The sequence below is a fragment of the Myotis lucifugus genome, unplaced genomic scaffold, assembly GCF_000147115.1.
Source record: "Myotis lucifugus unplaced genomic scaffold, Myoluc2.0 scaffold_151, whole genome shotgun sequence".
In the NCBI taxonomy this organism is placed as follows: Eukaryota; Metazoa; Chordata; class Mammalia; order Chiroptera; family Vespertilionidae; genus Myotis; species Myotis lucifugus.
Window position 1 is genome coordinate 1829382 of NW_005871199.1, and position 27235 is coordinate 1856616.

At 46.4% G+C, this 27235-nt stretch overlaps 2 protein-coding genes across 10 annotated transcripts; both read left to right on the plus strand.

Annotated features, from left to right (window-relative positions):
* The first annotated feature begins 1100 nt into the window (after positions 1–1100).
* PRUNE1 (prune exopolyphosphatase 1) lies at positions 1101–18594 on the plus strand. 3 transcript variants are annotated; one of them, XM_014461297.2, is made up of 9 exons: positions 1156–1287; positions 5106–5174; positions 7850–7942; positions 8795–8997; positions 10617–10801; positions 11886–12044; positions 13078–13172; positions 14805–14963; positions 16766–18594. In XM_014461297.2, exons 3-9 carry the CDS (start codon positions 7904–7906, stop codon positions 17183–17185), a joined length of 1260 nt encoding a protein of 419 aa, XP_014316783.1. In that variant the 5' UTR covers positions 1156–1287; positions 5106–5174; positions 7850–7903; the 3' UTR covers positions 17186–18594. The 3 variants fall into 3 exon arrangements, with proteins under 3 accessions (XP_006095295.1, XP_014316783.1, XP_023615053.1); XM_006095233.3 differs by lacking the exon at positions 5106–5174 and having other exon boundaries at positions 1101–1287; XM_023759285.1 differs by lacking the exon at positions 1156–1287 and having other exon boundaries at positions 4980–5174.
* A 684-nt stretch (positions 18595–19278) lies between these two features.
* BNIPL (BCL2 interacting protein like) lies at positions 19279–27235 on the plus strand. Of its 7 annotated transcripts, XM_014461298.2 has the most exons (11): positions 19282–19474; positions 19926–20096; positions 20352–20455; positions 20642–20706; positions 20920–21144; positions 23597–23779; positions 23923–24025; positions 24189–24320; positions 25288–25374; positions 25641–25739; positions 26752–27235. In XM_014461298.2, exons 2-11 carry the CDS (start codon positions 20046–20048, stop codon positions 26786–26788), a joined length of 1086 nt encoding a protein of 361 aa, XP_014316784.1. In that variant the 5' UTR covers positions 19282–19474; positions 19926–20045; the 3' UTR covers positions 26789–27235. The 7 variants fall into 7 exon arrangements, with proteins under 7 accessions (XP_023614925.1, XP_023614924.1, XP_006095296.1 ...); XM_023759156.1 differs by lacking the exon at positions 19926–20096 and having other exon boundaries at positions 19280–19474; positions 20334–20447; XM_006095234.3 differs by lacking the exon at positions 19926–20096 and having other exon boundaries at positions 19281–19474; positions 20352–20447.

Here is a 27235-nt window from a genome sequence, read left to right on the forward strand (position 1 = left end):
AATTTTTAAAAATCCTGCTCCTTTTCAAGTCCTCACTCTATCACCTTTTCAGTCTAGAAATGAAACTGGCTGGGCTATGCCCCTGGTAGTGCCGAAGGAGGCGTGGAAGAAAGCCCAGGCTGTAGGAAGAAGAGTGCAGCAGGGAGAGAAGTAGCTGAGCAAGCAGGAGATCCAATATCCCTGGGCTCTGTTCCTGGGTCCCACCACAGGCCTCCACTTACACCAGCCGCCTCCTCTCAGTTCCTAGCGTGGGGAGCAGGAGAAGCCGGTGTCAGTCTGGTGGCAGGAGATAAAGGGATGGGTTAAGAAAGGAGGGAACATTTGGTGATGAGAATACATTTATGTGCAGCACTCTGCATGGCTGTCAGGGCTGGAAGGTGGCAGTTAAAGGAGGTTGGGACCTAACTCTACATTCTGAAGCGTCCTCCAAACTCTACTTACAGGGTTGCCATGGGATGAAACGTCAAGCAACTCTGAAGGCTGAAAGGGCGGTCGAAACAATTAGGGAGGCAGGGAGCAAAGAACACGGGTTACAACAGTTCAGGAGAAGAATGAGGAGACATTTCAGAGACTATTAGAAACAGGCCACAGGATTGTAAAGAAAGAAGCAGCAGGAGTTGGCAAGAAATTATAGGCATTAAGAAGAGGGCCCAAAGATTATTCTAATGTTTTTATAAAATGGACAATCCCAAAGTTGGTGACAATGGGTCAGTTTGCTAAAGGGAGAGAATTCGAGAAAGGAAGATGAAGAAGAGCTGTTTTGCCACGTGTCATTTAAGATGTCAACCAGAGGCTCCGTGTAATAGATGGAAAAGATATACTATCCTTAGTTTGACTCGAAAGGGAAAGTTCAGATGTCACAAAGATAGGTTACTGTGACACATATACGTTGTGTGTCAAATGAGTGACCTCAGAAAATTCTCCTCCCCTCAATTCTTGGGGCCATTTCGGAGCTTCTGGACTACATTTCCCAAGACGCCCTGCGCCAGGTCCCACTTGGCGCCTCCGGAAAGGTGTCCCGTGAGACGCTGAGCGTAGAACTCCGCCTCCGCCGCTGGGGGCGGGGCGACGTCAGACTCTCGGAGCGTCGGATTACGCACTTCCTCCCGGCGTCGGGGCCGAATCGCCGTGTGGCGAGTTCGAGTCCCGCCTCCTGACTCTCACCACTAGTCCCCGAGTCCGGGGCGGGGCGCATTCGCCGGGTAACCTCTCCACTGCAAGGGGCGGTGGCACACGTTGGGCTTCACCATGGAGGACTACCTGCAGGGTTGTCGAGCTGCTCTGCAGGTAACGGACCCCTGTCTGTGATCGTAGGGAATGGAACATGGGGTCTAGGAAGGACGCAGATGTGGGGTCTGAGGAGGGTCTGTGTGGCAGGAACGGGGAATGGTGGGGTGGGGGCTTGGGATCCGCTCAGGCTTGGGGCCTGGGCAGTGGTCAGTGAGAATCTAGTCTTGAGAGTGGAAATGCTGCTCAGGCTCCCGGTTTTTGACGCCCTGCTTCTCGGGACTCCCCGGGAGCGGGAAGGAGGAATCGTGGGTCTGGTCCTGTATCTGAGCTTCTGAACGCTGTCGCCTGGGTCAGTTACGCCAAAAGGTCCAGGGCTGTGCCGCCGCCAGGGGTGCCCCGCGAGATGCTCCTTGTCCCCCTAGAACCCTTCCGTTCTACGGTCACGAGGCCTCCTCGGCCCACTGGCTTCCAGGTGAACCCCGGGGGTCCGAGGAAACCTGTGCTCATGGCTTTATTGCCTTTGAACGGCGCGTTCTTTCCGGCACTCCGGACTCCTCCTAGACGAGAGGTGGTCGTGGTGTTTTCCTGTTTTTAAGATAAACATACAGAATATATCTCTGTTGACCAGCAAACCTGCATCCATTTGCCGCCAGTTTTCTTCCTTGTCCTGAAGGCACACAGATTACATTTAAAAAAAACCCGCCTGGAAGATAAGCACAAAGTGTGTTTGGAATCAAAACCATAAGCATGACTTGAATGCTTTGTGGCTTATTTTGGGGACTCTGAGCCAGCTGGAACCTCCCGGCCCGCAGCCTTAGGCTGCTGTCCCCAGTTAGCAGCAAAAGCTGGCCAGAGAGAGGCTCCGGGAGGCCACTTGGCCCCCCTACTTTAGGCTGCGCTGCCCCTGCAGAAACCTAGACAGATGGTTGGCTGTGCTTTCCTTTCTTAAGTATCTTAAGTTCCGAAAATACCCCTGGGCGATAGATTCTGGTCTTTAACAAAACCCAAAAGCCACCTGATTCTGCCTGCAGACTCAGCTCCTGGTGTGAATGAATGACCTTACCTGAAGAATAGGAGTGAAGTTTACCTTTAACACCAATTACTTGTGAAATACAAATTTTGGGAAAGTTGTTCTAATGCATGAGGCAAATTTGAATTAATTCATTTTGGTTACTTCCAATTTCCACCACTGACCTAGAGTCTTTGTGGCACCATTCCGAGTGCTATAAGCAGTTGTATCCCCACCCCCTACACTGCTCCCCCTGCAATAACCCAAATGATGGTCTCTTTCCCACCATTTGGTAAAGAGCCCTTGGAATTGAAACCTCACCAAGTAGCATTTCATTGCATGCGTCTGTTACTACAGCATCTACTCTCCAGATCATCCCTTGAATCCACAGGTTAACAGTATATCCTCTGCAGTGGTATGAAGCTGAAAATACTGCATTTTCTAATATTACTGATATCCTGACCTTGCTCTGCCTGCAATCATCCCTCAAGGAGCAAGACCTAGATCTCAATTTTTCCTTGAACTTGGGAAGGTGAGGTGGTATCTTAGAGCTCTCATCATCACACAGCCTAGCCTGGGCCAGGAGAAATGAGAAAATTAGACTCTAGGAAGGTTAGTGGATGAACTGAGGCCGGACATACAGGTGGACACCAGTAGCTTAGATTGCTTTTAATTACAGAATTTGTAAATGTACATTGTGAACATTTTAAAATACAATATGGATATGAAATGAAAAAGATCCTTTTTCCTCTCCCCGTTTAATTCCCCAGAGGCCGCACTTGTTTCTTGTGTAAAGAAAGTATGAGTTAACCCTGGCCGGTGTGGCTCAGTTGGTTGGAGGGTCACCCGTATACCAAAAGGTGGCAGGTTCAATTCCTGGTCAGGGTACCTATCCAGGTTGTGGGTTCGAGCCCAGATCAGGGAACATTCAGGAGGCAACCCATCGATGTTTCTCTCTCTCTCCCTCCCTCTCTCAAAAATCCATAAAAATCTCTAAAAATAAAGTATGATTTAGAGACACTTAAGTTTAAGTGTTTCAGTTAATGCTTACTTTTACGTAATATAGAAATGGCTGATAACCCAGACAACTCTCTTGTTGGTACCATATTTTTAGCATTTGATACCAGAGGGATTTTCTACAGCCTCTGCCACAATGACAGGAGTGTGTTCCATTTAAAAGAAATCCCCACTCATGCCAAGTGGGGGAAAATTTTTGCTTCAGGGTGGGGCTGCATTCGAGGTCAGGTGTTCAGCCAGCAGCCTGCGGGTAATCTGTGTTGTGTGTACTTCTCAGGCTGAGACAGGGACCGGGAGTGGCTGGCCATCCTTTGGAATTTATAGTCCTGGCGCCAGGACTAGTCCCATTTTCTCTGCTGGGAGGGCTTCTCTATCTCTGGCTCCTTGTCTCATTTTTTTTTCCCCCCATCCCTCTTTAACTATTTTGTAGAGTAGGCCTCAGACCATATTCAGCTTCAGAAAGGGAGTGGTTTGCTTTGCCAGCTCTGGAACCCATCTCTTCTCCCCCCACTGAAGCCACAGTGGACATCAGGATATAACATTTCAGTAGCGGGTGTGTTTGTTTGTTTTTGTTTTTTAAGAAAGAAAAAGTTTATATGTACTTGTGGCTCTCAGATTGTATTTCTTCCATTGGCAGCTCAGGTTTCCTCATGCTCTAAGTATAGCTGTGTTTGCTCTGAACTCTCCCCCCATGGTCAGAAAACTGAGGCTGTCTGGCTTGTGCTGACAGCTGTTGGGGGATGGGGTGAGGATAGAGAGTTGCATGTGTTTTTCCTAAATGAGGAGGAGAATGTTGCTTTATATGTTGGGCTGCCATACACCTGCTCTGCCCAGGACCATCTTAGTTTATTCTGACATAATCATTGATTGCAGCCCCCTTCCCTTCTCAAAAAGTGTCCTGGTTTGAACAACAAAGCATATGGTCACCTACCTTGTAAGCGATGTCACGGATTTGGGATGTATCCATGAAAAGGCGGTGAGTTCCTGAAAGTGGAAGTTAAGTTCCAGATGAGAGCCTCATGCTGGCAGTGGGAGGTTTGCAGGGGTCCTCAAACTTTTTAAACAGGGGGCCAGTTCACCGTCCCTCAGACCATTGGAGGGCCGGACTATAGTTTAAAAAAAAACTAGTCGGCTGCTAAGCAACAGGCAGCGGCGGCAAAAACACCCGGCAGGCCGGATAAATGTTTTTGGCAGACCGCATGTGGCCCGCGGGCCGTAGTTTGAGGACCCCTGGTTTAGAGGAAGAGGGTTGCTCTGGCCTGGGAGAGAGGGGGCTTACAGGAGGGCCTGCCTGGACGGGGAGGGGCAGAGAAGGAGATGGAAGCGAGCGCATCTTTACTACTACGGAGTGGGCACTTAATGTGCTGTCTCATTTAATGCTCATCACCACTTCATAGAATTGATGGCAGGATTATCTTAATTTTTCAAGTGAAATCAGCGAGGCTTAGGGAGGCCAGGGCCCTGCAGCAAGTAAGAAGCAGGGCTGAGATTCAACCGTCTGTGGTCTTTTCAAACGGCAGCTCGCTCTTCCAGACAGAGCAGAGCAAGCAGCACAAAGGGCAGAGCTGGGAATGTGCACAGTGTGGTTTTCGGGCGGCGAATAGACCAGTCAGGCTGCGGGAAGGGTGGGTGCTGACGGGAAAGGAACGCCACCACCTCCCTTGGCCACTCCCGTTCCCAGATTAGCTAAAGATTCCCGAGGATTCCTTTTGTATTCATTCCTTTGGGCTGCTGTCTGCACGGGGCTGAGTGCAAGGGGTTGGTTATTCGTCTTCCTCTGGAAATCACTTTTCCTCCCCTCAGCCATGAAGTTTGTATTTAGTCCCTGCTTTCTGCTTTTGCTGCTTAGCCTTCCCCTCGATGCTGACGATCTGACTGACCCTGATTCCTCTGCCACTGAAATGAAGCAGCACGAAATGTGAGTTTTAGAAAAGGGCCTCTTCGTACCCACAATAAGGTCTCTCCCCTTTGCTCTGCCCTTTTTTTTTTTTTTTTTTTTGAGAGAGAGATAGAGAGAGTCATTGATGAGAGAGAAACATCAGTCGGTTGCCTCCCATCCGTGCGCTGAACTGGGACTCGAACCCACAATCTTTCGGTGTTCGAGGTGACACTCCAATCCACTGAGCCACCCGGCCAGGGCCCCCTTGCTCTGCCTTTTCTCTGTTCCTCTCACTTTTTGCTCCAGAATCAGGACCATCTGGCCGCCGTGTTTATATGGTTCCCTCTAGAGAACATTGTGCCCCCCTTACTGGTTCAGTGAGCAAGTTATCTGGGCAGCCACGGTCTCAAGTGCTTTGTTGTCACTCTGGTCCGCCGCCATCTGGGCAGTTCTGGTGTCCAGGGAACAGGGGCCTTCTCTGGTATCAGGAGGAGGAATCACAAGTCAGGAAAGTGCCTCTAGCAGGGGGGTCTTGGGCACAGAATCCTCATATTGTGTTGGGAAAGAGTTGAATATTGAAAAGAATCTGCCATGCTGCTTAGTATGAATGGGTCTTGGCTGCCACCCTGTTGAATTGGGCTTAAATAAATGGGCGCAGGGGAGAATCTCAGGGCAAACTTTCCCCAGAGACCCTTTGCCCAAAATCTTGACAGATGACCCCTGCCTTTTGTACTTCTCTCTAGGAGTGGGAATAGGAGGTGGGAAAGAGGGTAGTTTAAAAACAAGAACTTAGTTATGAGATCAGACAATTTATACCGCCAGAAGTCTTCTAAAATTGTCTCTTTCTGGGAGAATGGTGTGGAGGAGTGTGTGTGTGTGTGTGTGGGGGGGGGTAATAGCCAATATAGGGAAGATGATTCTTGATTCTTTTTTCCCCTAAAATTAATTACTTGATAACTGCTCCTTGTTATGTTTTGTTCCTCTGAACTCCTGTCCTACAGTTCTAAACTCCCATCTAGCAAATCTTCCCTGATAGAAGCAGCCAGAATGTTTGGAACTTTTTTTTTTTTTTTTAAATATATTTATTGATTTTTTACAGAGAGGAAGGGAGAGGGCTAGAGAGTTAGAAACGTCAATGAGAGAGAAGCATCGATCAGCTGCCTCCTGCACACTCCTTACTGGGGATGAGCCTGCAACCAAGGTACATGCCCTTGACCAGAATCGATCCTGGGACCCCCAAGTCCCCTGGCCGACGCTCTATCCAGTGAGCCAAACCAGCCAGGGCATGTTTGGAACTTTACCTTTCTATAACCCAATAGTTCTTACCTGGGAGTAATTTTTAAAAAATATATTTTTTTATTTATTTCAGAGAGGGAAAGAGAGAGACAGACACATCAATGATGGGAGAGAATCATTGATTGGTTGCCTCCTGCACACCCCACACTGGGGATCGAGCCCGCAACCCGGGCATGTGCCCCAACATCATAGGTCGATGCTCAACCACTGAGCCACGCCAGCCGGGTTCCCAGGAGTGATTTTGCTCCTAGAGAATATTTGGCAAGTCTGGAGACATTTTTGATTGCCATGACTGGGGGTGCTATAGGCATCTAGTGGATAGAATCCAGAGATGCTGCCAAACATCCTACAAGGCACAGAATAGCCCCCACAACAAAGAATTACCAGTGCAAAATGCCGATAGAGCTGAAATTAAGAAACGCTGCCATAACTAGTGTTTCTCATTTGTTCTCTTATCCCTTCGTCCCTCAGAAGCAGGTTGAGAGAGAAGTTCAAAAGCAAATTAGTAAGAGAAAATTCTTGTGCCCTAAGCTGAACCATAGACTTTAAGGTCTCATTTCATCTGGCTGAATGCTCACACCTATAATGAAATCATCACTCTTAAAATACCTACCTCTTCAGGTTGTTTTGAGGATTAAATTTTAGTTTGTGCACATTAAGCTATAGAATAGTACATGGCACACTCTAAATGTCTCAGAACTAAACCAAACCCTGGTCTCTGCTGTTGTGGGCACTGTAGATTGTAATGTATTTTCTTTAAAACTCTGATAGCTAGGGAGAATCAGGGGAACAAGGTTAATAATAACCTTCCCTACCCCATTCTTATCAGCAACTGGACTTTTCAAAGTGTAAAGTAAAAGTTCCAGCAGCAACAACTGTGCTTGCTTTAAGCTAAACCTACTGGGAAAGTGGCCTGTTTCTCTGGTTGAGGTGTTGGTTATATCTGTTTATCATGGAGGTTCCTTGGGGAAGTTTTTATGGACAACTAGATAATGGACTAGATCTTATTTTTTGAAGTATTAAGGATTCTTTTCCCTGTTTTGAAAATGGGGGGAAAATAAACCATGGCTTGAATACTCGTACATCAGCTTACCTTTGACTTCTCAAGTGCCCAAAGCAACATCAGAAATCAGAATTATTTACTGCTGGCTTTTTGTAAATTAACAGTCAAGGAGACAGCGTAGGGGAGAGAAAAGAGCACTTTCCCACTAACTGGATCTGTGTGGAATGCTCAAAGCTTTGCCAAAACACAGATGCCCTCTCAGCCAATGTCCTCATCCATGAAATGAGGACCCGTAAGATCCACCTGCTCACCTCCTCGGTGGGAATCAGTGCGAGGATGCGTGTGAACCCCTACGTGAGTGTAAGGCAAAGGCAAATGCGTAGATGCTTCTGCTAGTTTCCCATTCTCCTTCCAGGAGTCCCAGCCACTGCATGTCGTGCTGGGAAACGAAGCCTGCGACTTGGACTCCATGGTGTCCGCTCTCGCCTTGGCTTTTTACCTGGCAAAGGTGAGTACTTAGGAACAGAATCTCTTAGAATGAAAAGATTTGGATTCAAGATTCAGCTCTGCTGCTTAACACCATCTAGTCTTGGGTAAGTTAAATCCCTTAACTTTTCCGAGTCTAAAGTCTGAAATAATTTACAGTGTTGCTGTGAGGATCAAATGAGTAAATGTACTTTGAAGAATGTGTAAACAGGGAGCATTTGAGATCTTGCTTCCTGGCAATTATCATCAGTTCGGCTCAAATTAACTCACAAAGTTTCAAAAATAAGAATGTGTAAACCATAAAGCAATATTCAAAGAGTTTATTATTGAGTAACTTGTGGGTATCCATAATCTAATGTGTATGCCTCATGTCCACGTCAGTTCTTGAAGACTGATAATCCCTTCTCCCCAGCATCTCTAGAACTAGCTCTTTTTCATGAGTTTTCTTTTAAATATATTTTTATTGATTTCAGAGAGGAAGGAAGAGGGAGAGAGAGATAGAAACTTCCATGATGAGAGAGAATCATTGATCAGCTGCCTCCCGCCAGCCTCCCACTGGGGATCGAGCCCACAACTTGGGCATGTGCCCTTGACCGGAATCGAACCTGGGACCCCCCCCCCCCCCCTTTGCAGGCTGACACTCCATCCACTGAGCCAAACCGGCTAGGGCATGAGTTTTCTTGTTGACCTTCATGTTGTTGCTAAGAATGAGAAAGGGCAAGGGTTGTCCTTTTATTTTTATTGACTTGGTAATTGTGCTTTGAGAAGGGCAGTAACTCACCCCAAATCATGTCTTCCTTGGTCCCACTTGTCTTGTTACTTTTCCTGTCTGTTCCAAAACATTGCCATACCTTCTTTTCACTTTCCTCTCCAGACGACTGAGACTGAGGATGTCTTTGTTCCAGTTTTAAATATAAAACGTTCTGAGCTACCTCTGCGAGGTGACACCGTCTTCCTCCTTCAGGAGACTCACATTCCAGAGTCCCTCTTAATTTTCCGGGATGAGATTGACCTCCACACGTTGCACCAGGCTGGCCAACTCACCCTAATCCTTGTTGACCACCATGTCTTACCCAGGTATGTGGAAGGACATTAAGCTGATACTTAATCACGTGCCATGTTGGGCTCTGATGAGTAAGATATAAAGAGAGGAAGAATTTTTTGCTCTTGGGAATCTCACGTGCTAATGGTAATTGATGGGTCATATTGGATATAGAAAATATTATCGCTTCTCCAGTTTGCCAGAAGAAACTTGGAGAGTTCAAATTAAAAGATAACTCAGAAATCATTTAAATCTGCCTTTGGTATTATTATATTTTAAGATTTCGTGGCAGATTTATTATAATAGAAACTTTTGAATAATGGTTCCAACTCTTTTTAATTTTTAAAAAGTTAGCAAAATTATTTTCTACATAAGACAGTATCTTATTAGTGTCTTTAATAAAGGTACACACCTATAATATTCCATCCCTAATTTAAGACTGGAAAAAACTGCCAACAAAGCAACATAAGTAAGTCTATCTGGCTCCTGCTGGTATTAAATGTATGTTTTTTCCTTGAGCACACTGGTTATAGCAGGACATTGACAGGGGGTAGCTGTCCATTCACTCATTAATAAACTTCTGTTTAGAGGATGAAGGTGAGACAGAGTCCCTGTTTTCAAGAAGCTTTCAGTCAGGAAGAGGGAGCTAGGCACACTGGTCACTGTAAGGGGCTTAGAGGTAGGGGACAACCATCACTCTAGGGGACAGCAGGTGAGGAAGGATGGAGTGGTTAAATATACCAGGGGGGAGTAGAGGGTGTCAGGAAACGTTTCCTAACAGAGTTAACCCTTGATCTCAGTCTTGAAAGAGGACTAGCTGTTTACTCAGGGAATGGGGAGGTAAGGTAGTGAGGAAAAACATCCAGCCAGAGAGAGTGATTAATATAAGCAAAGGCAGGCAGGCATGAAATAGCACGGTGAGTTGGGGGAACCGGAATTTGTTTTGCATGGCTGAAGCATAAAATATGAGTGAGAAGTAAGACATGGAAAAAATAAGACTAGAGAGGTAGACAGGCCAGATCATGGAGACCCTGCCAAAGAGATTAGACTTTGTTTTAGGGCAGTGGGGAACTGTTGTTAATTATATTTACTCCAGGTCCTAACAGAATCGAATTTGCATTTTTCAAATGATCATTCAGGCAGCATTGTGGAGGACAGCTTAGGAAAGCCTAAGATTGGAAGCAGGTGTTTGATTAGGAAACTATTGGAATAATCCAGATGAGAGATATTGAGGGTCTAGAATAAGGCAGTAGCAGAGGGTTGAAAAGGAGGGAATAAATAGAAATTGAGATAGAAGCCACAGGATCTGGTGACGTGCATGGAATTTGGGTATTAAGTGAACTGAGGGAACAGGAGCGATTTAGATGTTGGGTATCAAGGGTGTCAATTGGAAAGGCAACCCTAAAGGACATCAAATATGTGGATAAGGTATTAGTAGCAGACACTTTGCCAAAATCACGTATACACTATTTAAAGATGACTTCAGTTATAACATTAAAGAAAAGAATTGAAAGGAGTGAGGCAGAGGTAGAAGTGACCAGAGTTCTAAGTGTGTACCTCAGACGCCTGCATTTTCCTTCCGGAGTGAGGTGGAGATTGGTTAGAAGCAGCTGGAGTGCTCCTACCTACCTCTGTTTCTCTTTTTCCCACACAGAAGTGACGCAGCCCTGGAGGAGGCAGTGGCAGAGGTGCTGGACCATCGGCCCATCGAGCAGAAGCGCTGCCCTCCCTGCCATGTTTCAGTTGAGCTGGTGGGGTCCTGCGCTACCCTGGTGACCGAGAGAATCCTGCAGGGGGCACCAGAGATCTTGGACAGGCAAACTGCAGCCCTTCTGCATGGTGAGGATGGCTTGGTTGGGGCCTGACTCGGTAGTTCCTCCATTCCTGTCCCAGAGAAGGGACAGTTGAAAAGTCTAGATTCTTCCAGCTTGACCATACCCTCTCAGAGCCAGTCAGCCCATACTGAAGGCTGGGATTCTCTCAGGGGGGCAAGTAGGTATTAAAAGGCTGTGGGATACTTTGTTGGAGAATGCAGAAGGGAAGCAGGGGCAACAGACCTAGAAGCTGCCTCAGCAGCACTATGTAATGAAAAGAGGTAGCCAGCCCTAACCGGTTTGGCTCAGGGGATAGAGCGTCAGCCTGCGGACTCAAGGGTCCCAGGTTCAATTCTGGGCAAGGGCATGTACCTTGGTTGCAGGCACATCCCCAGTAGGGAGTGTGCAGGAGGCAGCTGATCGATGTTTCTCTCTCATTGATGTTTCTAACTCTCTATCCCTCTCCCCTCCTCTCTGTAAAAAATCAATAAAATATATTTTAAAAAAAAAGAGAGAGAGAGAGAGAATTGGATTAGACTGTCTTTACTGGTCCCTGGGTGGTGTGACTCAGTGGTAGAGCGTTGCCCCATGGACCAAAGAGTCGAGTCTCGGGTTTGATTCCCAGTCGAGGGCATGTACCTGGGTTGCAGGTTCATTCCCTGGCCTCTTTAGGGCATGTGCTGGAGGCAACCAATCAATGTGTCTCTTTCATGTCAATGTTTTGCTCTCTCTCTTCCACCTCCATCCCTTCCACTCTCTCTGAAAATCAATGGAGAAAATAGTCTCAGGTGAGAATTAACAACAAAACAAAAAAAGATTCTTTACTAGAATTTGGCCTACTGAAGAGAAGTCCTCTTTCTCTGACTAGGTCTCACAATCTCCAAGGATTGAGATGCTCGGGTTTTCTTTCTACTATTTCCCCATTTCCCTGCCTGCATTTTAGTTTCGATTTGGGAGGTCTTAGGGCATAACCCCAGTTTCTTGCTTTATTTTCAGTGAGTTTGCATACAATCTCCTCTGTATTGTGAGTATTTGGAGGGTTATGTGTGTTTCCATGGTCATAAATGGAGGCCACAGGATTTGAGTTCTGTCATCTTCCTTTTCCACAGCAACAATCGTCCTGGACTGTGTCAACATGGACCTTAAAATTGGAAAAGCAACCCCAAAGGACAAGAAATATGTGGAGAAGCTGGAGGCCCTCTTCACAGATCTGCCCAAGAGAAATGACATCTTCGATTCTCTGCAAAAGGCAAAGTTTGATGTGTCGGGTATGAAGTGTTAAACTGACTTCTCTCCTTCCTACAGGAGAAAACACCATCAAAACAATTTCAGAGCTTGGGTAATGGCTTAAGCTTTGGAGATAAATGAGGTAGTGTGTGCGTCTGATCAGGAACTAATTAGTCATTTACTGGATTGTTCTGTTTGGGCTATTGGGGAAGATAGGAAGAATATACTAAAGTCTCAGAGGTTTTCAATCTAATCAGAGAATATAGACTTATAAATAAAATATGCTGAGGGAATACTAAGTTATCAGACTGAGATCTAGATAATTGGTTAGGGAAGCAGAAGAAACAGGGTGAATATACCAAGGACAAAGAAAGAGAACAAAAAAACTTACATAATTTTCCACCCAGCTACCTCCTGATTAAAAAAATAAATAGCCCTGGCCGGTTTGGCTCAGTGGACAGTGCGTCAGCCTGTGGAAGGGTCCCGGGTTCGATTCCGGTTAAGGCACCTGCCCAGCTTGTGAGCTTGGTCCCCAGTAGGGGGTGTGCAGGAGGCAGCCAATCAATGATTCTCTCTCATCATCCTATATAATAAATGCCTAATATGCAAATCAACCGAATGGCGGAACAACTGGTCGCTATGGCGTGCACTGACCACCAGGGGGCAGATGCTCAACGCAGGAGCTGCCCTCAGCCTGCAGGCCCCAGGCCAACCAAGGCAGGTGCCAGTGGGGGCCCCCCGATCGCCCTGCCAGTTGCCCCACAAAGGGCCCTGATCACCGGCCATGCCTAAGGACTCTACCTGTGCACGAATTTCATGCGCCAGGCCTCTAGTTGAAAGTAAAGTACTACATGTACCCTTCTCTCCAAGTCCCTTGCTCTAAAGGTAACTGTTGTGACCCAGTAATTGAAGGTAATTTTTATCATATAATCACGTTTTCAGTTAGCCCTTTTTATTGCCCAAAAGAAAGGCTGTGTTTTTCCTCTCCCATGACCCACCTGGGTGTCTTCCTCTTCCTAGTCTTGGGACCCTGGGCTCTCTTTTTTGACTCCTAGTCTCACATCTATTTTCTAGGCCTGACCACTGAGCAGATGCTGAGAAAGGACCAGAAGACCATTTTCAGACAAGGCATCAAAGTGGCCATTAGTGCAATATATATGGATTTGGAGGTAAGAGCAAGATGTAGGTGTAAGTGGGGAAAGAAAACCTTCAGTTATGTAGATACACTTGCCCCTCACATCTGACTCTCCTCCACATATACCTTGTACCTATCTGTGTTTCTCCAGCTCTTGTAACTCCCACAGTTCATTGTCTCTCACCGTATTACTGTACTAGCCCCCACAGTTTACCAGCCTCCACTTTTGTACCCCTACAAACCATTCTCTCCACAGCAGCCAGAGTGATGACACTAATAGTAACTTAGATCATATCACCCCCTTCCTTTACTGGCTTTTCATTACACTTCTAATAAAATGTAAAGGCCTTATTATGGTTTAGTGGGCCCACCTTGGTCTGGCCCCTGTCTTTCTCTCTGATCTCACTCCAGCCCTGCTCCCCCACTCACAGTATGGCAGCCATACTGATTCTCTTTCCATTCCTTGGAATCATTAAGTTCATTCCCAACTCAGGGCCTTTGTACTTGCTTTTCCCTTTGCATAGCTGGCTCCTTCCTGTCATTCAGGTCTTAGCTCAGGAGTCTCCTCTTTTAAGAGGCTTTTCCAGCCTGGCCAGCATGGCTCAGTGGTTGAGCATCAACCTCTGAACCAGGAGGTCACGGTTTGATTCCCTATCAGGACACATGCCCAGGTTGCAGGCTCGATCCCCAGTAGGGGGCATGCAGGAGGCAGCTGATCAATGATTCTCTCTCATTGATGTTTCTATCTCTCTCCCCCTCTTCCTTCCTTTCTCAAATCAATAAAAATATATATATTTTTAAAAAGAGTGTTTTCCTGACCATCCTAACTAAAATAATATCCTTCCTGTTCAAAAATCTCTAACCGTTATCTTACTTTCTTCCTAGCACTCAATACACTGAAATAATCATAATTCATGGTTTCCTTGTTTATCGTCTATACTCCTCTGTTCGTTTATCAGCCCTGCCAGAGCATGGGCCCTATTTTGTTTCTGCTATACCTGCAGCACCTTTGACAGGACCTGGCACAAAGTGGATGCTCAGTAAATTTTGTTGAATGGGTAAATGAATATAACTATGATAGTGGTATTTTAATTCCTGGTTCCATATCTTATTGGTTTAAATCATTCGACAGCCTGATCTGAACACATACTCTCATAGTCTGCACAGCTTTCTACTAAATGCTATATAAAAATACTAAATAGTTAAATAAAACAAAATAGCATGACCTCTTCCCTTATGACTCATAATCTAGTTTGGGAAACAAACAAAAGAATGTAAAAGGCTTACCAAGTACCATAATCACAGCCAAGGATCGGAAACATCATTTTCCCTAGTAAAACAGTCATGCTTGGTAGATGTTTTATTCTCATTTTATAGATGAGGAAACTTAAGTCCAGGGAGGTTAATATAATTCCTTGATCAATAGCTAATAAGTAATAGAGCTGATTTTCAAATCAATTTTGTCTGAACCCAAAACCTGTATTCTGCCCATTCTACACACTGCCTCCCAGCACATAGATAGCATAGCGTAAGTACTAGGTACCCTTTCTTATGGAGTACAAGTCCCAGGTTAAGATGTGAAGAAACTCTTCATAAGTATTTTTGTTGGTGGTGACAAGGGGGTTCCAGCTGTAGCCCTCATCCCTGCCCGTCTCTTCTCTTTCAGGCTTTCCTGCAGAGGTCTGGCCTCCTTGCAGACCTCCATGCTTTCTGCCAGGCTCACAGCTATGACGCCCTGGTCGCCATGACTATCTTCTTCAACGCGCACAACGAGCCAGTGCGGCAGCTGGCTATTTTCTGTCCCCATGCAGCACTCCGAATGACAGTGAGTCTCTCTCTCCTCCAGCCCGAGGGCTCTGCGGAGCTCTGCCTGCACACGCTGCCCTGCGCTGTGAAGACCGCTCCTTGGCTCCTTGGTTCTTACATTTACACACAGGCCCCTTGATCTCTTTCCAGAATCTCCCCTCCCACTTTTTCCATTCTATGTCTATGTGAATACCCTTAATCATATTGTTGTTGAGAAAGAGAGACTCCAAAAAGAATTAGAGATGGAGTTCCTACTTAGAAGAGATCTGAAAATCTGGTTAAAAGTAAATGTAAACGAATCTGGAGTTAAACTCGATTCTTTGTTTAATCATGAACTCCTCACCCCTGAAAGTCAATTCCTTTCCCTTTACCCGATCGCCCTGGACGGGAAACACAAGAGGCACTTTTCCTACTACTTACCCTGCGGGGAGTACTCACTGTATAGCGCTGACTGTGGGGAAGTGACGGGAGCAGGTTTGTTTTCTTGCCTGGTCTTCCATTTGGCCCCCTTTCCCTGCTCCTCCCCTTTCTTTTCCTTTTGGTTACTCATTAGCCCCGGGAAGAATTTGAAAGTGGACCTAAGGCAGTCCAGGGCCTCTTTGGGTTGCTTGGGCTGTGGGATGACTGCTGAAGACTGGTCTGCATACAGCCAGATAAGCCTCTGAGCCTGTAAAAGGTACGCCCGCCCTTTCCCACACCTTTGTCTTCTCCTGGAGGAAGCGAGTGTAACTTCATTCAGTGGAAGGAAGTCGGGCACTGTGGAAAGACTACAGTTTTTAAAGGCAAATAGACGTGCTTTTCTATCCCAGATTTGCCACTTACTTTCTCTTTGAGCTAAAGCAAGTCAGTTGACTTCTGAGCCTGTAAATAGCATAATATTACCTCCTAATTAGTCTGATGTGATCATTAAACATAATATATGAATAGTACATTGCTGGGCACAAAGTAAACACTGGGTAAAAGGTGGCTCCTACTAATCATGCCATAAAGGACAAGGTACTTTGGCCAGTAGAAGTGCCTCTCTCCACCTTCCTGTATCTCTCCCCTTTCTCCCGACCACAGCCCCCCGGTGCTGCTCCCTGGAGCTGTGATGGCACTGCCATGGCCCAGGCTGCCTGGTGCTGGGAAATGGGCCCTCTTCTCACAGTCAGCCCTACCATTGCCTCTCTTCCTCCTGTTTTAGGAACACAGTGATTCAGAATACCAGCTTTGGTGACCGGCCTGGGTTTCAGTGTCAGCTTTGCTTCCTTCAAACTATGACGTTAGGAAGTCCCCTGATCTGTCTAAGCCTCAGTTTCCTTACCTGTGAGTGAGGGTAATAGTAATACCAATCTGATAAAGCAATTGTGAGGATTAAATGAGGTAATACAGAATTGATAAATGGCCAGATTTGGCACCATGCCTGGCATACCTCCCACCCTCACTTTGATCTATTCATTTTTTTCTGCCTCTGTCCTTCCCTTGACTTCAGTATAGGTACATGTCCCGTACCTAAATTGCAGTGCAGGCTCGATCCCTGACCCCATCGGGGCATGTGCAGGAGGCAGCCAATCAATGTATCTCTCCCCCTCCCTTGCACTCTCTAAAAATCAATGGAAAAAAAATATCCTTGGGTGAGGATTAACTAATAAATAAATAAATAAAATACTATGTATATTAGCTGATATGCCTTTTGTTGCAAGCAATAAAGCTTAACTCTGGGTGATTTAAAAATTTTTCTCCTCTGTAAGAGAAGCCCCCAACTTAGAAGCCTCAGCAGTTTGCCTCCACAGTTTGCTTCACCACCTGAAATACCATTTCCCCATCTTGTCGCCTCTTTAGATCTGTGGAGTCCTGGAACGGTCCCACTCTCCGGCCCTGAAGCTGACCCCTGCCCCAAGCACTCATCCTAACCTCCAGGCCTATCTTCAAGGCAACACCCAGGTCTCTCGAAAGAAACTTCTGCCTCTGCTCCAGGAAGCCCTGTCAGCATATTTTGACTCCATGACAATCCCTTCGGGGCACCCTGAGGCTGCCAGGGAGCAGGTGGACAAGGAATCAGACAGGGCAGGGACCTCCCTGATTCCTGGACTGAGTCAAGATGAGGAGGAGCCTCCATTGCCCCCCACACCGATGAACAGCTTGGTGGATGAGTGCCCTCTGGATCAGGGGCTGCCTAAACTCTCAGCTGAGGCCATCTTTGAGAAGTGCAGTCAGATCTCGCTGTCACAATCCACCGCTGCCTTCCTGTCCAAGAAGTGACTATTGGGAGGGGAGAGGGCGGGGGGCGGGGTTGCTTGAACCACCTCGAATGCATGTTTTGAGAGGCTTCAGCAATTCTGTCTCCATTGCTCCAGGGTCTGGTGCACTTGTCCTGTTCTCGTAAATCTGGGAGGAGAAAGAAGTAAGAGAAAGCAGCTGCTTTAGGAATGGCTTTCTACCTTCCCCCCCAATCTCTCCTAATCAGATTCTGTTATTTAATTTAATTCTTCAGCTCTGCACTGACTCCCCAGGGGTACGATGTAACTCCTCTGCTGTTCCAGCAGCGTGGCACAAAAAGAATGTGCACCCCAACAGTGCCCTCAGCAAGGCTCTGACAGAACCAGTATCTCCCATGGAACCAAACTTCCATTGTCTCCATGTGTTCATTTGTTCTCTCATTGATTGAAGTATTGATGGAATACCTACTCTACGCTCGGCAGACAATAGAGTGCTTCGGAACTCTTATTCCAGCTTGCAGCCTTTAGGTTTCCAGCTCCATGGCTCCTCTTTCTGCCCCATTAGGTAATGGTGTCTGATTCTGAGGTGGCTGAATGTTTTTCCTGAACTTACTGTGACTCTTTTAGGGTAGTTTGGGAGCAGGTTAGAGGCCATTATCTTCTGCCCTGATCATGTGGCCTGGCTCTCAGTTTCTTTGGATCCCTTGTTCCAAAGCCACAGGGAGCCTGGAGAAACTCAAAAGACCCCTGAGCGTTCAGGAGGCACTCAGAAAGGCCTCATGGGCACTCTTCCCAAAAGATGGCAGAACTGCACGGAGAGCCTCAGCTCTGCCCCCTGCCTTAGCGGGTCTGTCAATCTCTTGTCCATGTCATTCTCTTCTTGGTCTGATTACAAGGAAACATGGAGTCCCAATATGGACTGCCATGAGCTGTGTGTTCTTTGGCAGGACACTTCATCGCTAGGTCTCATGTTCCCCATCTATGAAACTAAGGATCTAGACTAGAAGTTCTCTTTTCCCTGGGAGTGCTCAGGGCCACTGGATTGTCTGTATTTATATGTGATTGTACCGAGGGACTCAGCCTCATGTAGCATGTACAGGGTGTCTGATTCATGCCATAGTGATTCAACAAAGAGCTCCCTCCCACTGACTCGTTCTGCATGTGTAGTTCCCTTTTTTCTTCACACCAACCTGTTCCCCCTTTTCCTACCCCAAGGCTCTATTCCATGTAAGTTGCCAACAGTTTCACTGAATAGTGAGGTATGTGATGGTTTTGGCATGATGTCTTCAGTGTGAAGGGGACAACCGTGTGACTTCACTTTGAGGGGATGATGTGTGTAGCCATTGGAAGATAAAAATAGTGGTGTGATTACTGAACCAAAGGAATTTATGTTTTGTAACTTGGGTACTTTATTTTGCATTTTGTTAAAGTATTAAATAATTTTTTCCTGGTTGGGGTCTGAGTGTCTCTTTTTACAACTACAATCAGGCTTTTCCATCAGGTAATTGTTTTAGCCTCCTCAATATTTTCTCCTTTCTTCCTGTTGTACTTAATATCTTCCTTCAGTTGACTCTTGGGAATAAGGGGCAACAGTCTTTTAGCTCTCCCCATCCTCAGCCTTTCCTTCCATTTGTTTCTTCTTCTAGAACCATCCTTTTAATATACTCCTGTGTCGCTGATTTTGCTTATGCTCTAAAAGGTGTAGGACCAAGATAGTCCTACAACCAAGTGGTTTTTACCATTGCCTTTTTTTTTTAAGAGCAGCTACCAGATTATAAGGAGTCTAGAAAGAAGAGCAAATTGCCTCCCGAGAGCCCTTCATGACTGGCCATCTAAAAAAATGTACTCTCCGCCCTGGCTGGTGTGGCTCAGTTGGTTGGAGCGTTCTATACACCAAAAGGTGGTGGGTTCGATTCCCAGTCAGGGCACATACCTAGGTTGCAGGTTCAATCTCCAGTTGGGGCGCATACTGGAAGCAACCAATCAATGTTTCTCTCTCTCCCCATTCCTCTCTCTAAAAACATCAATTAAAAAAAAAAGAAAATGTGCTCTCCTCCCCAAAGTCCGCCCCCACATAGGCATGGTTTTTCTTTTGGGCAAACCTGCTCATTGAGAAGGGAGGTGGCAAAACCTGTTTGAGAGTGAGGTTACCTCCCTTCCACACCTTCCTCCTTAGAGGCAAGACAACAACAGCTGAGGCAGAGAAAGGGTAGAGAGTTGTCGGAGAGCTGGGGCGGCCAATTCCCTGAGGACCCCAGGTGTTTAAAGAAGGGGGCACATTTGTGAAGATGGGGACTACACAAGAGGCAGGAGAAAAGACATTGGCTCTTGGGTAAGTAACACCTTCGCTAACTTGGTTGGAAACAAAAAGTGAATACTCTTGGGACTTCCCCACCATCCAACTCTCACCAAGTCTAATCTTGGGTTCCTAGAGGCGAGAAAGCTGTAGGAATTATTGAGAAATCAATCAAAATAAAAATTTTTACTTTTACAACCTAAAAAAAAGCTGTAGGAATTTACAGAGAAGGGATGGGGTGGCTTTAGGTAGGACATGTTGGTATGGTATGGGAACTGGTGAATGAGTCCAGGGTAATTCCCTATTGTGTGTTTTTGTAAAGGAAGTTCGTATATTTTGTGTCTGATAAATATGCCCCTATTCTCTGTTTTCTCACCCCCATACTCCAGAATGGCTGTCAGGAAAGCTGACCCAGAACTAAGTTTGGGTCCAGGCTCTCCCCAGCAAATCTCTTCCTCCTTACCTTCTTCCTCTCCCCTCCACCTAGACCTGGTTTCCCCTGACCACTCCCCAGCAGGTGGAGGAAAGGCAGGCCTGCCTAGGTGCCATCTTCCTGGACTTTGCCAAGTGACAGCTGGGCAGGTCTGTCGGCTTCCAGCCAGTTGTCATGTGGAATACCTCTCACCCCTACTGTGTAGGTGGAGCAACTGCCATAGAGGTAAATATGATGAGCCTTACATCTCCCCTTCCTCTGCTCCTAACCCCAAGCAGTAGGGGTGACCTGTTGCCAGCAAGTGGTGAAGATGGTAGAAACATCTACCAGACAAGTTCTTTTCAAGGCCTCTTCTCTGCTCTGCCCCTTAATTACTATTCTTCATTCCTGTGTCTCCTACGTATAATCCAGTTCCCTCAAGACATTACCTAGTTTGTCTCATGATCATCTTTTCTTCCGGGGGACGGGGGACTATCTTAGGGTCAGGGAGAATGCAGAAGTAGCAGGACTAGGAGCCTCCGTGAGACTTGGAGAACTGGAGCTGAAGGAGGAATGGCAGGACGAAGAGTTCCCCAGGTGAGGAGGTGAGAGGGAGGTTGGGAGACGGAAGTGATGGTCACAAACGGAGGGCAAGGATGGCAAATTAGAACTTGAAGAGGTGGGAGCAGGAAAGCAGAGGTGTAAAATCATGACAGGGAGAGAGAACTGATACCTGGCTCGGTGCCTTTAGCCTACGTTTCTTCCCCCTTTTAATCTTGTTTCCCCTCCAGATTGCTTCCTGAAGAGTCTGACTCTTCTGAAGACCCCGACGATCCTAAAAGAGACTCACAGGCAGGTAGGTCCATTAGAACCTAGGCCTCAAGTTCTTGATTCTAATCCAGTGGAGGGTTATGCCGCCCTCATCCCTTTGCAGTTCTACTTCCCTTTTCCCAACTGTCCCCCGTGTTAGTCCTTTAGAATTCACCCCATATTATCACTTCCACATACAAAGAATCCTAACCAACACACACGCATCTTTCTATCTTTTTGTCCTCCTACCCCTACCCAGGTACCCCCAGCACTTTAGCCCTGTGTGGCCAGCGCCGCATGCGTAAACGTCTTTCTGCCCCAGAGTTACGACTGAATTTGACGAAGGGGCCTGGAGATAATGGTGTTTCTCCCATCCACTCTGTACCTTCCTCTCCTGATGACAGTACTGACCTGGAAATAGACGAATTGGAGACACCTTCAGACTCTGAGAAGCTGGACAGTGGACATGAATTTGAATGGGAAGGTGGGAAAGAAACCTGAGGAACAAGCAGGTAGAAGTAGAGGCCCGTGATAAAGCTCAGGATGGATTTAATGGGACTGAAGTTAGAACTAATAAGGTGGGAACTGAGAGGTAAGGTCAGCAAAATTAGTTCTTGAGGATGGAAAGGTGGAACCTAGAAATCCAATGGGAGAGTAGTCCAATAGAGGAGGGGTGGGGTCCTTTGTTTATCAAGAAAAACTATTGGATGACTGTTGCATGCCATCACTGAGCTAAAATTGGAGTATAAAGATAAATAAGATCCCTATCCTCAGAGAATTATCTATTTGGTAAGAAATAAACATATATACAAATAAGTGCAGTTAAAGGTTATGACCTGCATGTGTACAGGGTACAATGTACGCAGGGAGAGAGAAAAGGTCAGTTCTGCCTAAGACCTCACAGAGGAGGTGATTCTGAGCAGTTGTTTTATCAGGTAGTTGGAGAAGCACCTAGGACTAGAGCATGACATGTTGGGAACTCAAAGGATTAAGCATGACTATTTAGATATTAAGGAAAAGTGTTTCTTCTCTACTCATAACACTTCTGACACCGGACGTGTGAGTTTTCCTCACATCAACCAATTCTCCCACTCCCCAGACACTAACAGGTGTCTAAGATTCAGTTATGACACTAACTTCCTGGAGTTCGCACAGACCCCAGAGGTTAAGGGCTCAGTCCCACAAGACTGTGGCCCCTCCCCCCACTTCAGACACCAGTGGCATGTCCAGGTTGTCACTTGTGCTTCTGACCAACTGGCTACACAACGCCCCCTTCTCGGGTTCGGTAATTTGCTAGAATGGCTCACTAGCACTCAAGAAAACAATTTACTTACTGGATTACAGATTTGTTATAAGAGGAACAGCCAGAGAAAGAAAAGCATAGGACGAGGTGAGTGGGCAGGGGTGTGGAGCTTCCAGACCCTCTCCCGGCACACCACCCTCCTAGCACCTCCGTGCGTTAACGGACCCAGAGCCTCTTCATACCCCTTCTGATAGGCTTTCTATGGCGGCTTCGTTATGTAGACATGAGTGATTAATTCACTGACCATTAGTGATTAACACAACCTCTCCCTCCTCTCTCCCCCCCCCAGAGTTCCAACCTTCTAATCACATGGATGGTTCCCCTGGCAACCAGCTACCATCCTTAGGGGCTTTCCAATGTCACCTCATTAATACAAACCCATGTTTTTGAAAGGGGCTTGTTATGAATAACAAAACACCTTTTCACTTTTTTCATCAGGAGCTGTCCCCAGAGCCAGGAACAAAATAACAACAAAATATAATATCACTCAGATATGAAAGGCTGAGAGGTGAAGAGAGAATGACAAAAAATAGTGCTATGTTAAATAAGCAACGTCAAATCATGGAGATCCTTGCTACCATGCTAAGGAATTTAGATTTTATCTGATAGGCAATTGGGGGGTGGGGTCATTGAATGCTTTTAATCAAGGGAATGACATGATCAGATTTAATTGCTCTGAAAAGATTGGAAATAACCTAAGGGCTCCCCCAGTAGAATATTAATGCTATTATGGTGCATCCATACAATGGAATACTAAGTACTAGGCAATTATTTTTTAAGATGAGGCAGCTCTTTCTATTGTTATGGAAAGATTTTGGAGAATTAGTGGGTATAGTATATTGCCATTTCAGTAAAGAAGGTAGGGGAGAACAGGAAGCTTGCTTTAGTGGTGGTGTAGAGGCTGGAATGGAGGAAAACAGACTAAAGGCAGATAGATACAATACTAATGCCAGGTAAGAACCTGAACCAGGACAGTAATAGTGGAAAGAATGTAATGGAGGTAGAGGAATGAGGATCTGGAGTCCAGTTGGCTTAAGGGCTGATAGAGAAGAAAGAGTCTTGGACAATGTACAATTTTCTTTCTCAGGAAGCTAGAGAGATGGGGTCATTCACCAAGAAAGGAAATATGGGAGAGAAGAGGAAGAGCATGTCATTGAGTTGCACTTTGTGTCTGGTGACTAGGAGATGACAGAGACAGACAAGGTGGAGATGTCCAGTCTAGGCATGTAGGGACATGGGTCTAGAGTGAAGAGAGAAGCCTGGGTTAAAGAGGCAAGTTTGGAAGTCCTGGGTTCCAGGACTTATTGGTGGTAACTGAAACATGGGAATAGGTGAGCTCACCCAAGGAAAAGTGTGGAAAGAAAGAAAGAAAAAATCCAGAAAAAAACTGATACTGTCAAGGGCCATTGACCTACCAGAGTCAAGGTTACCTCAAGACCACTGTGAGGAAAACGAGTCACAGGAAATTGAAACCCGCAAGAGTCTGGGTGTATTGAACAAACTAGGGCTAGAGTCATGGGGAAAAACTGAGGAATGAGAAGTTGAGTAACAAACTCTAGGCATCTGCGGAAGGTACAAGATACTGAAGGTGTGTATTCCCCCCTGTTGATCCTTCCCCATCCCTCTCTTTTAGATGAGCTACCCCAGGCAGAGGGCCTGGGGGCCAGTGAGGCAGCTGAAAGGCTGGGCCAGGGTTGTATGTGGGATGTGGCTGGAGAAGATGGCCATCGCTGGAGGGTTTTCCGGACAGGGCAGAGGGAGCAGCGAGTGGACATGACTGTCATTGAGCCCTATAAGAAAGTCCTATCTCATGGAGGTAATGGCTAGCATAAGTGGAGGGGTGAGAACGGTGACTTCTGGAATAAAATGCCTAAGCTGGAACCTTGTTATTGGGTTCACAATCCTCAGAGTCCCTCAACCTAACCAGGTCTGTCAATTTTCCCTTATCCTTCTTCCCAGGTTACCATGGTGAGGGCCTCAATGCTGTCATCCTCTTTGCTTCCTGTTATCTACCCAGAAGCAGCATTCCCAACTATACCTATGTCATGGAACACTTATTTAGGTGAGCTGGAAGGCCTGAAGGGCTCCAGGGTGGAGGTTAGGGAGGGAAAAGTAAGAAAGAAACCCCTTCTTGATCAGTAGCTGGTTGTAGAGTCTACAGTAAGGTCCCTCTCATTTCCCACAACCCAAAACATATGCCTTTCCTGACAATTTTGTCCCTCCAGGTATATGGTGGGAACTCTGGAGCTGCTGGTAGCGGAAAATTATCTGCTTGTTCATTTGAATGGAGGCACAAGCAGGGCTCAAGTTCCACCTCTGAGCTGGATACGCCAGTGTTACCGGACTCTAGATCGGCGGTGAGCCTCAGAACAAGGGGCTATGAGCCTATTTTACCTTGTTTTGTTTTATCAATCCTCACCCTTTTCCATCTTTCCATTCTTTCTACTTCCATTTAGTTCTTCCTCTTTTTTGTCCCTCGTTACATCCCTTTCCAAGCTTTCCTGTCTTCTGTTCTCTCTTGGGATTAGAGAAATCAAGTTTCAAATCTTGCCTTTGCCAACCAGCTATGTGACTTTGGATTTGTGTGTGTGCGGGGGTGGGGGTGGGGGGGGTGGAGAGGAGGAGGGAAGGCAGGGGGGATTGATTATTTTGTTTTGATCAGCTCGATGGCTTTGAACAAGTCACTTAACCTTTAACCTTTCTGGGACTCAGTTTCCTTATTTGCAAAATGGCAAAATACCTTTGCTGCTGGGTATTTCTGAAAGTAAAGTAAATCAGAGTGGCATATTGCCTGGCATGTAGAAGGCACCCTACCTTTTCCCTGTGGTCTTGCCATTGATTTCAAATTCCAATCCATTATCTCCTTCTGCCTTCCTCCCTGACCCACAGATCTTTTCCCTCCTTTGTTCCTTTCTTCCCCCCCTCCCCATCTTCCATTTGCTCATTTGTCTCTTTCTTCTTCCCTCTTCTTTATTTTCTCCTCACTGGCCTTCTTCCACCTGGAGTTTTATAAACAGGCCTGGTCATGGAGGGATGGGGAAGTGTACCAAAGGAACTTATATGAGGAGGGTAGGACACGGGAGGGAAATGGGGTATCAAAGACCAAGCTGAGGGATTCTGAGAGGAGAATTTCCTAAGAATGAGGATGGAGGGTTGAATAAGATGGATGGAGCTGAGATTGTAATTAAAAGAATGGGGGTTAGACCCAGTTGCCAGAAAAATCTAGAAATTAGAAAAGGGAAGGAAGTTAAAGAATATAGCTCCACCTGATCTTCAGGTATAAAGATGGAAGAAGAAATAGGATGATCTCCTATTCTTCTTCAGGCTAAGGAAAAACCTGCGTGCCCTGGTGGTTGTCCATGCCACGTGGTATATGAAGGCATTCCTGGCACTGCTTCGGCCCTTCATCAGGTATGAGCTCTGGGGACAAGGACCCCCTACCTTCCCCTTCTTCCCATTTTTTTTAAATAAGTTTATTTGAACCAAATTGATAACAAGCTCTAGAACAAGATCTCAAATGCTCCCCACTTCTTCCCATTTTCAAAATCAAGAACTGGCCCCATCCTGACTCTTTCCAGTCTTTTAACCACTCTCCACCCGTTCCATTTCCCTTTGTAAGGGTCTCCAGGAGCCCTCTTCCCAGTATACAACACATATGGTTTATCCCCTCTTTTCAGTTCCAAGTTCACACGAAAAATCCGTTTTCTGAACAGCCTGGGAGAACTGGGCCAACTCATCTCCTTGGATCAGGTCCACATCCCAGAAGCTGTCAGACGGTGAGTCCTGAGCTTAAGGATAGTGGTTTGGGGTGGGATGTGTAAAGCCAGTATCCATTTTCTTTTTTTTTTCTTCTTCTTCTTCTTTTATTGATTTCAGAGAGGAAGGGAGAGGAAGAGAGAGATAGAAACATCAATGATGAGAGAGAATCATTGATCGGCTGCCTCCTGCACTCCCCCAACTAGGGATTAAGCCCCCAACCCGGGCATGTGCCCTTGACTGGAATCGAACCTGGGACCCTCCAATCCGAAGTCCGAAGCTCTATGCACTGAGCCAAACCAGCTAGGGCCAGTATCCGTTTTCTTAATGCCTTGGAGGAGACACAAAGGAACTAAAAGCCTGAGGCCCTGCTTTCAGATGTTCCGAAGCATCTGGACAAATATGCACATATGCAGAGAAAAAGTTAAGGACAGGACACTACTGTATCCAACACAAACAAATACAAATCTGTACATGTGCGTGCCGAGGCAACAAGGAATGAAGGAATAATCACAGCACAGAATTTAGAGGAGATCCAGAAATTAGAAAGGGACATTTGTTGGCAGTAAATTGGAGAGACTATCCAGTCGGGGAGGGGTGCTGGGGAGCAAAGGAATCCTAAATGATGACCAACTCGAGCATCACCAATCTTCCATTCACCTGGCTTTTCTCCCCAAACCAGCAAGTAAAACCCAGGTTCTGCCCTGGCCTGGTGGCTTAGTTGATTGGAGCATCATCCTGTCCACCAAAAGGTTGTGGATTTATTCCTGGCCAGGGCACATACCAAGGTTTCGAGTTTGATCCCCAGTCAGGGTGTGTGCGGGAGGCAATTGATTGATGTTTCTCTCTCCTCTCTCTCTCTCTCTCTCTCTCTCTCTCTCTCTCCCCCCTCTCTCCCTTCCCTCTCTCTCTAAAAAATCAAATTATAGATAGAATATATATATAGATATATAAATATGAATATATATAGACTAGATAAAAGGGAGAAAACCCAGGTCCTGTTCCTGTACTATTTATTCTTCTCTCTCCTAGGCTGGACCAGGATCTCCATGACTCAGGAAGGACCTAGCCTGGGATTGGAATAAAAGGCCTTAGAACCAAGCAAAGATATCAGTCTGTCTACACCTTTACCCCTGAAACATCTCAGCTGTTTTGTAAATCATCTCATCGTCAACCGAAGTACCTCGGGATCTTTACATCTCAGTGTGTCATTCCTCCCCAGACCTGCCTTCCAGGCAGAGCTTGAGGTCTGGAACCTGATCTGCTGGTGACTTTCATTTCAGGAAGGAGTGGTCTTTTGTATGGGCCAGTGCAAAGCTGTGGGTCTTCGTCCTGCTTTAGCTGTAGAACCTGGGGCAGTCACTTCATCTCCAGGAGTCATCTGCATCCTCTTAAAGGAAGGGGCTGAGGTCTCTCCACCTGGGGGGCCATGGGAAGAGCAGGGCTTCACTGAGCACAGCCAGCCTGCCTGTGGGAGCCAGCAAGGAGTCCACGCGCCCCCCCCCCCCCCCCCCCC